The sequence below is a fragment of the Argentina silus genome, assembly GCF_951799395.1.
Source record: "Argentina silus genome assembly, chromosome: 12".
NCBI lineage: Eukaryota > Metazoa > Chordata > Actinopteri > Argentiniformes > Argentinidae > Argentina > Argentina silus.
Genome location: NC_139666.1, coordinates 17,213,382 through 17,225,855, shown reverse-complemented (window position 1 = coordinate 17,225,855; position 12,474 = coordinate 17,213,382). Strand labels below are relative to the sequence as shown.

The window sequence follows — 12,474 nt, the reverse complement described above, 5'->3', positions numbered from 1 at the left end:
GCTAGACAAAAGTGACAGAATTGTCAATGACTTAGCATGTCAACAACTACTTACTGTCCTTGTTTAACACTTGAACAGATAGTACTCACTCTCTCATAAATCAAGTCAGTTGAGTTAAAGACAGAGACTGTACCTTCTCTGTGACAGGGAAGAGAAGAAGAACGGCGCACACAGGCTTGGGAACCATGCTAAGGAGGTCTGGGTCCATCCCATACACATCCCCAAACTGCCAGGTTGGAAGCAAACCCAACTGACGAGAAACTGGGAAAAACTGGGAGTCAGCATAATGCATAAGCTTGTAATAACAAAAGCTTGTTCAATTACAACTCAGTAATTTTCTTTTGAATAGGAGTCGCTAACAACTTTGTTTATATATTGAAGATAAACTGTAAGCTGATAAAACCATAGATGTCTGTCTGATGATGTGCAGGTGTGGGACAGTCTAAAGGTGACTATTATCTAAGCCAGAATGGATCACAGGGTCAGCATGATTCCTAGAATGGAAGGTTTCGAGTTCATACTTTTTCTTTTGAGGGGGAGCTTCTGGTCATTCATGTAGTATACAAATGAATCACACTGCACACCTGATATGACGTTATAATTATAGCATGGAGGTAGATAACTAGTTAGCAGTGTAGATAAAGTTAGAAATCTGCAACTCACTCTCTCTCTCTCTCTCTCTCTCTCTCTCTCTCTCTCATCTCCCTAGAAAGTCAACCAGTTCACACACAAACACCAGAATCCTCCATGAGTTTAGCGAGATGTCAAGAGGACTCACCTGGTTCATCACCTGGAAAGAAAGAACAAAAAAGTAACCCGTTAGCTAGCTAACATTAGCTTCGTTAGCTTTTGTTCTTTAAAAGAGCTGTGTCGTGTGCGAATGAATGAGGTAGCTAAATAGCAACAGATATAGCTAGTATTGATGACTATTGTGTTAAATTGGATGAATGCATAAATGTAAAGCATAGTTTCATACATCTGGGTTAGCCTCAAGTGGTAACCAACGTTGGCCGTCCATTTCAAATAATATTTTAACAGCTTCACAACACGGGTGCTCCAACTTCTTTCTCGCCACTCTGATTTGACAGCTGAGACATGCGCTTCCGCGTTTGCACGTAAACTTGACGTTTAAGTAATAGGGGAGGGGGTATATGTATTTTCTTGTGGACGTACAACCTCTTTAATAAATACTTAATACAAATCTGGAATGTGTGTCTACATATTTAATAATGTCTATGTACGTATCTAGATTTGTATTTGAATATATTGCCTAATTAGTGTGGTCATATATTTTGTGTTACAATTAGTCCCCCTTAAAATTGAAATAGAATGATCTGTGTCAGGAGCGCAGTCGAACACGCCCTGTACGTGAATCAGCATATGAGTACTATGTAACTTTTGCGGTGCTTTATAAATCTGTCTCTATTCTTATCATTTTAATCAACATAATATATAATATATAATATTCCCATTTTGAAAACAAAGAAGACATGTCTCTGTTTTTTTTCTAATAGATAGTGAAACGTAACATATTGCGTTGTCGTACGACAGCCACGCAGTGGCGCTGTTGTTTTTCGTGGGTGTACCAGGTTGCAAACTCTCCGGTGTCCGGTGACCAGGTTTATTCTTTGCTCATCCTAGCCTTACTTCAACGTTGAACAGAGATGCCAGGACTGGAGTCATTACATGGTGGGTTTTGCAATGAAGAATAACACTTTTTAATCGCAGTGAAAAGGAGCTGAATTTCTACACCGAAGTGTAAACTTCAGTCCTAGCTAACCAGATAGCTAATGATGCTAGCCACTCCGACTGTGTCCTGCTGGTACATTTGCGAAAATAGGTTGGCTGTCTCTTGCAGCTAACCAGCTAGCTATCTGGTAATGTGATGATGAACAGTAATGAATCTACACCTTCACCATGGTTAGATTATCACACTGTCCGCCTGTTTCTTGCAATAATTTACCTCTCCACTTCCCTTTTTTTCAGGTGTAAACAAAATTGTGGAAAACATTTCAAGACTCCCTCTAGATTTATTTGCTGAAACAGTAAGGATATTTTGTCTCTGTCCATAATCATTATCAGATTCCAGTTGAAGACCTGACGTTCTTATCATGTTTCATTGACCATTGTTGCAAATGCGATGAATGCATAAATGTAAAACAGTCTCAAACATCTGGGTTTTCCTTCCATTTCAAATAATATTTTAACAGCTTCACAACACGGGTTGTGAACTCCACAACTCCAACTTCTTTCTTCTTTCTCAATTTTCATTGACTATGGCATGCTGTTTTAATTTAGATTGTTCTGATATCGCTAAATGTATTATCTCACCAGTGTCAGCAGATCCTGACTCATCTTCAAGGGCAGGCCAGGGGAGTGGATTCATTTGCAATCTCTGATGTGAGTCAACTCACTTCCCACTTCGTAAACCATATTCACATAGTCCAGCTACCTTACATATTTTCCCCCATTTTATGAACAGAGATGTCAGAAAGCTGGGATCAGACTTGACCAGGAAGCTATACAGGAGGTCATTAGATTCCTCTTGCTAACGTTCAGGTAATGCAGCACATTTATTTGCCCCATACAGCTGTTTGTGTCTGTGAGCATGCATGCATGCATGGTATGTATGTTTGTTTGCTCATGCTTTAACACCTCATACTAAGGCTCATACCATCAATTAATGCATTTACAGAAGTGTAATCCAAATGGTGGGTCAGGACCCTCTTGTGAGTTGTGGCTGGTCCTCAGAGGGTTGTGACATTAGTTGTTTTTGTCAGCTAAATGAAACCCAAAACGCTCAATGGGGGACTCCCACAAACGTTCAGGGACCACCTCATTAGTGTTCAGCTTATTTATGTGGTGTGGCGGGTAATGATGCTTAGAACACCGAGGTTGTGGGCCACAGTTACCACAAATATATTTAGTGTATGTGTGAACATTGAATAAATCACTTTAAAAAACAAAACAAAAAAACATCTGCTAAATAAACATTATTGATGCTGTGTGATAGGTCGGCTGGGAAGAACAGCCTCTCAGAGGATGTCCTGGTGTCCAGGCTGGAAGAGGGCAGCAGTAGATGGTCCAAGCCAGCCTTGCAGGTGGTACACAGGCTGTGGGATCAACAGGGCGCTCTGGTCCATGCCAACCAAGAGGCCCAGGCCATGCTCAGTATCGGACAGGTATGCTCGTCAGACCCACATCTATCCATTCTACTTGCAGATTAGGTATAAATGGCTCCCTTGCATAATTCGTAGGTCATCTCCTGAATGCTTTCTAGTCTGAAGAGTGAGAGGTGAGTTGTTGATTAACTATTGCTGTGCCTTTCTAGCTGGTAGATATGCAGTGGAAACTGGCAATGGCAGTGAGCTCAGACACCTGTCGGTCTCTCAACTCCCCCTACGTCACCCTGCTGCTAAAGGTCGCAGACACCTCCGGACAGATATCTCAGAGGTCCTTTGAGATGACCATTCCACAGTTCCAGGTCAGTTCGGTTTGGCTGTATGCAGATTGTTAGTTTTGTTTTTAAATATTCCATGTTCAGACTACTCTCAAACGGAATGAACTGTGCTGGATTTGTATCAAATCTTGCATTCTGACCATAAGCATGTGCTGTGAAATTGTTTTGCTCTGTTATATAGTGTTAAGTGAACTTTTTGGAATTTGGGATTCTCTTCTGGGCTACAAACTGTGGTAACACATTTTTGATATTATTTGCAACCTTTTGCTTCTCTCCACAGAACTTCTACAGGCAGTTCAAAGATATGGCAGCTGTTTTGGAAACAGTATGATGCTTAGAGAGAGACCTATCCTTGTTGTTAATGAGGATCAACAGCCCCTATTGACAGTATTACCAATGTTTACAGAAAAGCATGTGTGCCTATACACTGACTTCTCCAAAATGTATTGATAAACTGTGTGTTTACTCAAACTAAACACTCCTACTGAAATCAATGTTCTGGAAAAATGAATTAACTATGATTATTAACTAATCATCAGGAACATAACAAATAGTCATATACAATTCTGAATAAGCAAGCTTTCTTAAGATTGTTGGGGGTAAAATATTTTTTTTTTTAATTTACTGTATCCACTTTTAGAAATCCCTGAACAAATCCCCTCTTCTGCTCTTTTGATAATAGAACACAACATTGATTGTACAGAATATGATTGACAATTACATGAATTATTGATTGTAACTTTTGATAACCTTTGGTCTTAGTCTGATGTTTGACACTACAGTATCAATATCAAGTACCATGGAATCAGAGAAGACAAAAAACGCTATACTATTGTTCCTTGAGGAACAATGGGGTCTAATCCTTTAGGAATTGCAGATAGAAAGGCATTCACATGAATGGGTCTGCAATTCACATGGTGATATACTGTAAAATGGCACATCAATATTCTGTTTTTGTTTTTTATCACTTAGGGTAAGCGGGTGATGACTAGCCCCCCACTCATCGTATGCTACATAGAATTAGCCTTATATGGCTAAAAATGGCTTGCTGCTTTCTTTGGCCAATCTCTTTTAGGATAGAGTATGAGAGTGTTGTTACTAACCTATTGCTGTTTACTTCTGAGTGCAGAGTTACAATCCTAGCGATGTCCTTGATGACTTATTGTGGACTTAAATGTATGCCAAATACTGCCCTACTCTACATGTTACCCATGCGCTCTACTTTAGTTGGTGTTATGAAATGGTCTAATAATATAATCTTCTAATGATATAACATGTTCACCTTTGCAGTCTTTTGTTTGCCCTTTCGTACAATTCAAATGGGTGCTTTATGTAGGTAATACTTTACAAAACAACTATCGCTGTATTCTTCAGCAGAATAATAAAATAATGTTTTCATTGTCTAAATCAATGTGTTACATTTGATACCAGTTTTGGTGTCAATTCTGTTTCAAATTCTTCAATTCAACAGCTCATGAACTCCACTCACTCGAATACATAAATTACTGTATCAATTAGACTAGGAATTCATCACCCGAATAGAATGACTTATACATGCAATTAAGTCATAGAGAGCCTGCATATAAAGCAGTGGTTTGATACACACACAGGTCATTGTTTTGCTGTGTGGTGATTATGACACTAGGAGTAATGTGCAGAAAGAGAAGTGAGAAAGAGAGGTGAGCTCTGGCATTGTGGACCCGGGGTTGTGGGCCTACTCAGGGACAGTAGCTGGTTCTGATGATGAGGTTACATGTACTGCATATTTCATCTATTTCTGGGAGAGAGGGAGCTCACATCCATGGCATCTGGTTACAGGGCCCATGGAACTCCCCCATTGCGGAATGTAAATCTAACTGGTTATATCAAATAATGGCACACATGCCATCGGACCATAACGGCCCATGTTCATCCGAGAGTAGCCTAACCCATTATAAGTAACTGATCTAAAATGGATGGAACATGTAATAGGACGGAGATTCAAAATGACGCAACATTTCTTCTCAATTGATTATAGAATGACTGGATTTAAATGTATAGGGAACATTTCTAGCAGCTCATCCCCTGGAGAACACTTGAAAAGGGAAGTTTCATCATTTACAAACATTTTTGGTATTCGTCGTCTACAATTATTCATGCTCATCATTTTTAAAGCTGGCTTTTTGCTGTCCAAAATATAAACGTACCTGTTTGAAAGGAAAGCTACTGTACCTGCCTAAACTATGGGACGGGCGGAGCCCTCCGTCACGTGCGTTTTCTCCTCCCATAGTGTGGAAGCGGCGTAGCCCACTCCCCTTCTCGCGCACGTGCGACGGGTGGGTGTGCTCTCGCGCACGGCCGCCACTCCTCCTAGGGGGCTGTTGTGGATAGAAGGTCTAGGGCTAGTCTTTTAACACGGCATCGAAGAACGACAAACAATCATTACCAAATTGAGCTTTTCGGGGACAATTAACACAGATATAATGTAAGGGACGGCTTTTATTTTCAAGTGAACAGCATAGACTGCAACGGCGGTTGCATACTTTTCAGTGGCACTGCGGTTTTAGGGAAAGCCAGCGCGCACTGAAAGAAGTCTGATGTTTTCCTCTGGCCGCTGTTTACACTGAAGGCTGCAAGCGCCACGTTTTAGCACGCTGCAAAACTTCAGCTCTGTTTTGAGAACTGCCCGTCGCCAGTGCCAATTGTGTTTACCAGTGAACTACGAGCGGAGCTGTCACTTGGATGGGTTACGGCAGTAAAGTTACAGATTGATGGCTTCAGTGGAAGAACAACAAATACATCTACCACCACCCTGTAAGGATATGGACAGTGAACGCAGTTGTCTCAAGCAACACGAGGAACACATGCTGCTAGCGTCTTTGTTGCAATAACTTTCCCATTTGTCTTCAGGAGGATTACATCGTGAAATATGCGTTACTGTCATGTCCAATCAATACAATTGATGCAATTCGAATGTGTATCAATTAATTAGCTTCAGCACCTATCGCCGAATGCAACTGAAGCTACTGATTCATGTAATACATTTGCTGTATCAGCAATAGGCTTTAGATAACATCTCTCGTCCTATTTTTAAACTAAGAATGGAGGGTCAGGATGACAAAGAGAATAATCCCTTGAAGCCAGATAAAAGATTTACCCTCTGGTACATCGGCTGGTCCTCTCTGGACAGGCGGACTACTCTCCCGATGCTGCCGTGGCTGGTGGCAGAAATCAGGAGGAAAAGCGAGAAGAACGAATCTGGTCCCGTACAGGCCAGGGAAGTGCAGCTTATGCTTATACCCCCGTTCATCCGATGCGTCCCGGTCAACAACGCCAACTCGTCCGTTTTCATTTTCGAGCATAAAGCACAGTTCATCTCTCGGTTCATCCACAACAGCAATGACCTCACCTATTTCGCCTACCTTATCCGCAGCCAACCCGACAACCCCGAGTCGGAGATGGCCTGCCATGTCTTCAAGGCTTGCGAACCCAACCAGGTTGGTATAGTCTATGCACAAGTGTCACTGGCAACATGTAGGCCTGTGCCTGTAAGCACAATCAAACTTTTTATTCAAGCTAAGAATGTGCAGCTGGTACCTTTATTCCTAACCCATAATTAAGATTGTCAGTAGATTTCCACACACTAGTCCCACCAGCTGTTCAGCATTCAGCAGTCAGACATCAGGAGAACTTTAGCCTAGTTGACAGTAGTATTTGGCTTCTATGTCGAATAGTGAGTAATGAAATGCACTGCAAAGGATCTATGATTTGGAATGGTTCCTCAAATAACCTACACTTTTTTCAGTGCTATTGCATAGCTGACAACATATTGATTGGTTAAAAACATGTTTTTGCTTTTGGTATTAAGTATTTAGGCCACTGCAGTGTTTGTGGATAGCAAAGGCAACCTGGATTTAGATACGGCCTAGGGACATTTAATCCAGATCAGAGCTTCCCTATGATACAGGGGATCAAACATCTCTGCCAGACTGTGTTTTGACTCATGGGCGCAATATTGAATCATCAACTTCATACTGCAATGATAAACACATCATTCTGAGTATTATTGCCATGTAAATGTAGTTAAGGGGGAATTATGTTAATGTGTGTTATCACCCCCTTTTCTGTGAGGTGTCCACTAGATCTATTCTCAAATGTGTATGTATGTGTACGTGTATGCACACACGCTCAAACTTGAGTGTCCTCATGCTGGTTTTTGTGTGTTATGTTTACTTATGAGTCACATGGTATGGAGTAGTGCCAATGTCATACCAGAGGGACCTTAACACATCCAAAGATACACAAGACTTGCACTTTCGAGGTGCTGGGCGTCTCACGGCTCAGACACGCATGCAACGCAGAACTCATAGCATTGTTGTTATGCAAGAAAAACTGGCTTGGTAGCAACTAGCAACACGTGCCAGATGGACTGTGTGAAATGCACCTTCACCCACACTACTGCCAAGGCTTCCTCCCTGCACTTATCTGACTACCACAGACTGGCCCTTTTTTACGAAGCATGTCTCAGACACTAGATAGATAGATAGAAACTTTATTTATCCCAGGGGGAAATTCAGGACACTGTGGTCAAAGCTAATGGTTCACCTGGTCTCCCATGTGGGTGGTGTGTGCAGTGCAGTCGTAACCCCAGTAAACGTTAGGCCACATCTCATTTTGAGTGAATTATGAATACGCAGCACTGCAGAACAACATGAAAGACTCTCAGAGGCACGTTCTCCTAGCATCTAGCCAGCCTATTATTAGAGCCCCACTTAGGCATAACTTGGACTGGGAGGCAGACATGGTGTGTTAAGCTTGGAGACAGATTTGGAGAGATTTCTCAGGAATCAATACAACTGAGGAAGGAGATGTTCAGCCTGTCTGTCGTGGTGTGTTTGAGAAGCAAGAGCTCTTGACAAAAGCTCACTGATTCATGAAAAGACACGATATTATATAACCAGAAAGAACAATAACCTTGTACAATAACTATAGTGTAGAGAGAATATGCATGGAAGTGTGGAGTCCTATGGTGCATTTTCTTTGCCTGTGTTACATTTCTAAATAATTTGAAGCATGTCTGATTTGTTCATTTCATGTTCAGTCAATGCCTGTCAGTCCTAGCAGCATCTGACAACAAAGGGGTTTTGTATATTTTTCCATTTCATAATTTTTATTCAATCTTATTTATTCTGAGGAGTGTCCTTGTCAATAAATGAGTTAGAATACTATCATTCTTTGAGGAAACTGCTTTTTATGTTTACATATTTAACATGGCACCAGAACAACACACTAAGAATGGCATAAAGATATGTCACAGCAACACAAATAGCACAACACTAAGACGCATGGATGAACAGTGAGGGGACTATTTGGCTTTTAGTTGCCGTGACCCTTAACCTGAAGAGGTGTCCAGAGTACCCACAGGCAGACTGGCATTGCAGAGGGCACACAGACACTGGCTAACCCCAACCTGGCCAAACTGTTCGACATAGGCTAATGTGTTTTGGCCACTGGACCGACTGACTAAACTGCCTTGACATGCTCTGCAAGACTATGTTAAAAACATAGCCTAGTCAAGGTGTCAGTGTTGCAGCTCATTACCATTTAGGACAAGGATATTGTCTGATCAAATGAGACATATAGGCCTATTTCCCTATCCAGGTGAGTAGATGGTGGGGGCTGGTGAAGGAAGGAAAGGAAGATGTGGGTGGGGGATTCAGCGTTTGAAGTCAGGAACAAAACATCTACAGCGAAAACCTTTGAGCCGCCACTAACAATGGTGATGTCCTCCTAATGATAACACGTTGGCGGAAACCTCCTCCACGCAGGGTTCAGTTCACACTGTCACTGGCACATATACATCACAGCAAGGTAATCAGCTAATGCCTGTGGACACGGTGACATAAGAGCTTTTGTCTTGTTTAGCGTTGTGACATGACTTATCAGGAAGCTGATGTGTCCCCAGGCAGGTGGAAAAGCACTGGGTAGGTAAAATGGCTCAGGGTGCAGCTCGAAACACAAGATGGAAACACACAAGGTGGCTTTACAATCTGCATTCTGGCTCCTCTGGCTCCAATATGCTGTAGGCTTGGGCAGGCAGTTGTTGGGTGGCATGTAGGGTTCAGATAAAAATAGACGGGCGGTGTTGTTGAAAGACAGAAATTGTGAGTGATCAAATAGGTGTCCAAATGGTACAAAGTTTACCCCCCTACCTTTATGATGACCCATTTAATCCATTGTTGTGTCTCTGGCAACTGTGTTCTTGCTGGCTTTTACATGTTACTGTGATACTGCCTTCATTTCTTCACAACTGACTGATTTTGTTAAATCTGAACAAATATGTTAAATATTTCAGTAATCTGTTCTTCACTTGCGTGTTTCACAATCAGGCATGGAGGACATACTTGTTCCAAAGAATTGATGTCATGCAACAAACCATTGTTGGTCCATAGAAAAGTAAACAGACTTATTATAGAGCATATACAATGGCTTACTCAACATAACGTTCAAGCTGACATGTTTTAGTAGCTGCTGTTTGTTGTATAATGTCTCAATGGAAATGATTCAGAACCAAGGACATTCATTCATGTGTTTGATGAAGGTTTGATGAAGGTATATTTTCAAATGACCTTTATTGTTCTGTCAAGATAAGAGCCACAATTGCTATAAACAGAGAACCAAATACAATTTAGAAATAGTGATGATGATGTCTGTCCCACTGTGGTATTTTTTACGCTATTTGTTGTAGACGGGCCCTATGACGATACTACCCACATTAACTTTTAAATTGTCCCCTTTGCTTTGAGCACTTGAGGTCATGGTAAGAGAGCTATGATGACCTTTTGTTCCTGTGACATTGGAAACATTGTTGTGTTTTCCATCCTCGCTGACCAGTATCGGGACCGTGCTGATGTCACTCAGAAGTATCAGATCAATCGCACCACATCGGCTGTGGATATTCCCTCTATCGTGGAGCTTTGTGCACCCGTGCCCCATTGTCATCCACCCACTCAGTGATCAGATGTTATTGTACAGAAGTTTGGGAGAGAGAGATGAGCTGACTCAATGAACGTGCCCAGGGCTTAGGGAGGTCAAAGGAGACAATCCTAACATTTGTTTTCTACTAAGCCCCAAAGCTGCACACGGCTATTTGTGTTTATGGTAGCCTCTGTTCAGGGTGTTTCATTAGCCAATGTCATAGACAATATCAATGTATACACTGTCTGTCTGTAGTACTGTTTGCAACCTATGGCTGATGGCACTGACTCTTGTGGACCGTAGGCTGCAGTATTTCAACCACATATTGAAGCCTTCAAATCAGAGAAAGAGAGAGAGAGTTGTAGAGAGTTAAGGATTAGAAAAAGAAGTGAAAGAAAGTTTAAATGATACAGGGACAGTAGAGCAAGTGAGAGAGAGGGATAGGGCAGCACACAGGTGGATTGTTTCCTTCTGGGCATTAAAGGTTGCCTCCTGTCTTTCCTCTGATTCCCTGCCACAGCCAACGTCTCCAGAGGAAACCAGTGTCTTCGCTGCCTGGGTATTAGGTTTACTGCAAATAATTAATCAGATCAAATAGCGTCACAGTGTTTTCTTACATATGAATAATCCATGACATTTTTAATTGTTAAACAGACACCATGTGTCATGTTTTCATCAATGGCGTAGTGGTGCTAGACAAAACAGTCTTTCCAAAGCCAGATAGCCAAGCTGAGATTCTCCAAATGGATCCTGGTAGTTATTTTGGTCAGAACCACAAGGCTGCCTGCTACTGTGCTCACAGCTCAACTTACTTTGCATCTTCTTGACTATATGATTATACGGATATGCAAATATATTGAGCCCACGTAGCCTAAATGGAATGCATTTCCAGATACATATGCTAATATGTAATATGCTTTTATGTTTTGCTAATATCCTAAAAGTTTTCAGTAATTTGGCTTTTCCAACCAAGCTGTCCTATAGTAGTTTACCAGCTCTCTGACAGTAATTACTTTGAAAAGCTTAGGTGGGCAGTTTGTACAGCGTTGTCGTGTCGAAGATTTACTGGAAATCTTCAAGTATGCCTGGGAAATAAGCCAGTTGACAGTTAGAAGCAAGCAGCCACACCCTTGCTTTTACTTCTACAAGTCAGAGCTTTGTGTGAGTAGAAGAGATGGTTTAGTGTGTACGATATTTCCCCCCTCACTCTCTATCTCAATGGACCATTTTGTCTCCAGTCCTGCGTGTTTTCTGCCCTGGGGGTTGGTAGGGAGGTTGTGGCGTGACCTTAAAACAGTCCGCGTAGCCACAGCAACAACATGGAAGAGGTCAGGGAAAATATTTGATCTGAATCCATGTCTCATGTGGATGAATACTAGCGTCCATGTGAAGGATTGAGGTATTTGCATTACATAATATTTTGCCATAGCTAAAGCATATTTGCCCAGCAGACCACCTGCCGTTCTTATCAGTGGTAGCCTAGAGACAGAAGGGTGTGGAGAATGTGGAGGATTGTTTGTTTTAGCTTTCATTGCTGCCTTAACAAGTAATTATTTTGACCTTGTATTTGAATCTGAGCACTTTTGTTTTTTAAAGAGCTAGTACTCACCATTACTTCAGTGCTGTCGTGTCCGGCAGATTTATAGTAGAATGTTGTATTGACCTTGAGTTTTTTAACACCACTTCTTTCCCCTGCCCTTGCAGTAAAAATGTCTGGAGGCAAAGTGATGGAGTGGGTTTACATTCCCCAGCATTGCTGAAGGACTGACAATGTTGACTTGCAGTATGCTCTGCCTTGACTTGTGTGGGCTCTTTTTTTGCACAGAATTTTCCTATGTTTCTTGGTATGGCACCGGCTGCTCCTCCAGCATTGTGTACCACAGTAGAGAAGGAAGGGGATAGTTGACCCTCAAGTCTGCCATTTGTTCCACAGAGTGTTTTGTCTGTTTCCAGTCCTGTGTTCTCGCTGGCCTTTTCAGTTTGTGTCTGTGAGTTTCCTGGCTCCCGGCCTAATTCTGTCACCGGTGTGGTGTTTGGTCTGTCTCAGCAAGACGTGG

At 41.8% G+C, this 12,474-nt stretch overlaps 3 protein-coding genes across 5 annotated transcripts in view; 2 read left to right on the top strand and 1 right to left on the bottom strand.

Annotated features, from left to right (window-relative positions):
* Positions 1-259, bottom strand: part of uchl3 (ubiquitin carboxyl-terminal esterase L3 (ubiquitin thiolesterase)) — a 2,747-nt gene extending 2,488 nt beyond the window's left edge. The window contains exon 1 of the mRNA XM_083682617.1: positions 134-259. Within this exon, the coding sequence (XP_083538743.1) occupies positions 134-208 (75 nt within the window). The 5' untranslated portion in view covers positions 209-259. The remainder of the gene's footprint in view (positions 1-133) is intronic.
* Positions 260-1,585: 1,326 nt separating this feature from the next.
* Positions 1,586-4,879, top strand: commd6 (COMM domain containing 6). The gene is made up of 7 exons (XM_083681703.1): positions 1,586-1,689; positions 1,987-2,045; positions 2,335-2,400; positions 2,483-2,559; positions 3,014-3,182; positions 3,332-3,484; positions 3,741-4,879. Exons 1-7 carry the CDS (start codon positions 1,665-1,667, stop codon positions 3,789-3,791), a joined length of 600 nt encoding a protein of 199 aa, XP_083537829.1. The 5' UTR covers positions 1,586-1,664; the 3' UTR covers positions 3,792-4,879.
* A 960-nt stretch (positions 4,880-5,839) lies between these two features.
* tbc1d4 (TBC1 domain family, member 4) overlaps positions 5,840-12,474 on the top strand; it is a 28,183-nt gene continuing 21,548 nt past the window's right edge. For all 3 annotated transcript variants that reach the window (XM_083682265.1, XM_083682266.1, XM_083682264.1), the window contains exon 1: positions 5,840-6,936. In XM_083682265.1, the coding sequence (XP_083538391.1) occupies positions 6,541-6,936 (396 nt within the window). In that variant the 5' untranslated portion in view covers positions 5,840-6,540. The remainder of the gene's footprint in view (positions 6,937-12,474) is intronic.

Coding starts and splice junctions, on each gene's coding strand:
- commd6 (XM_083681703.1), top strand. CDS start 1,665: ATGCCAGGACTGGAGTCATTACATG. Junction 2,046..2,334: donor TAGATTTATTTGCTGAAACA/GTAAGGATATTT, acceptor TTATCTCACCAG/TGTCAGCAGATCCTGACTCA. Junction 3,485..3,740: donor TGACCATTCCACAGTTCCAG/GTCAGTTCGGTT, acceptor TTCTCTCCACAG/AACTTCTACAGGCAGTTCAA.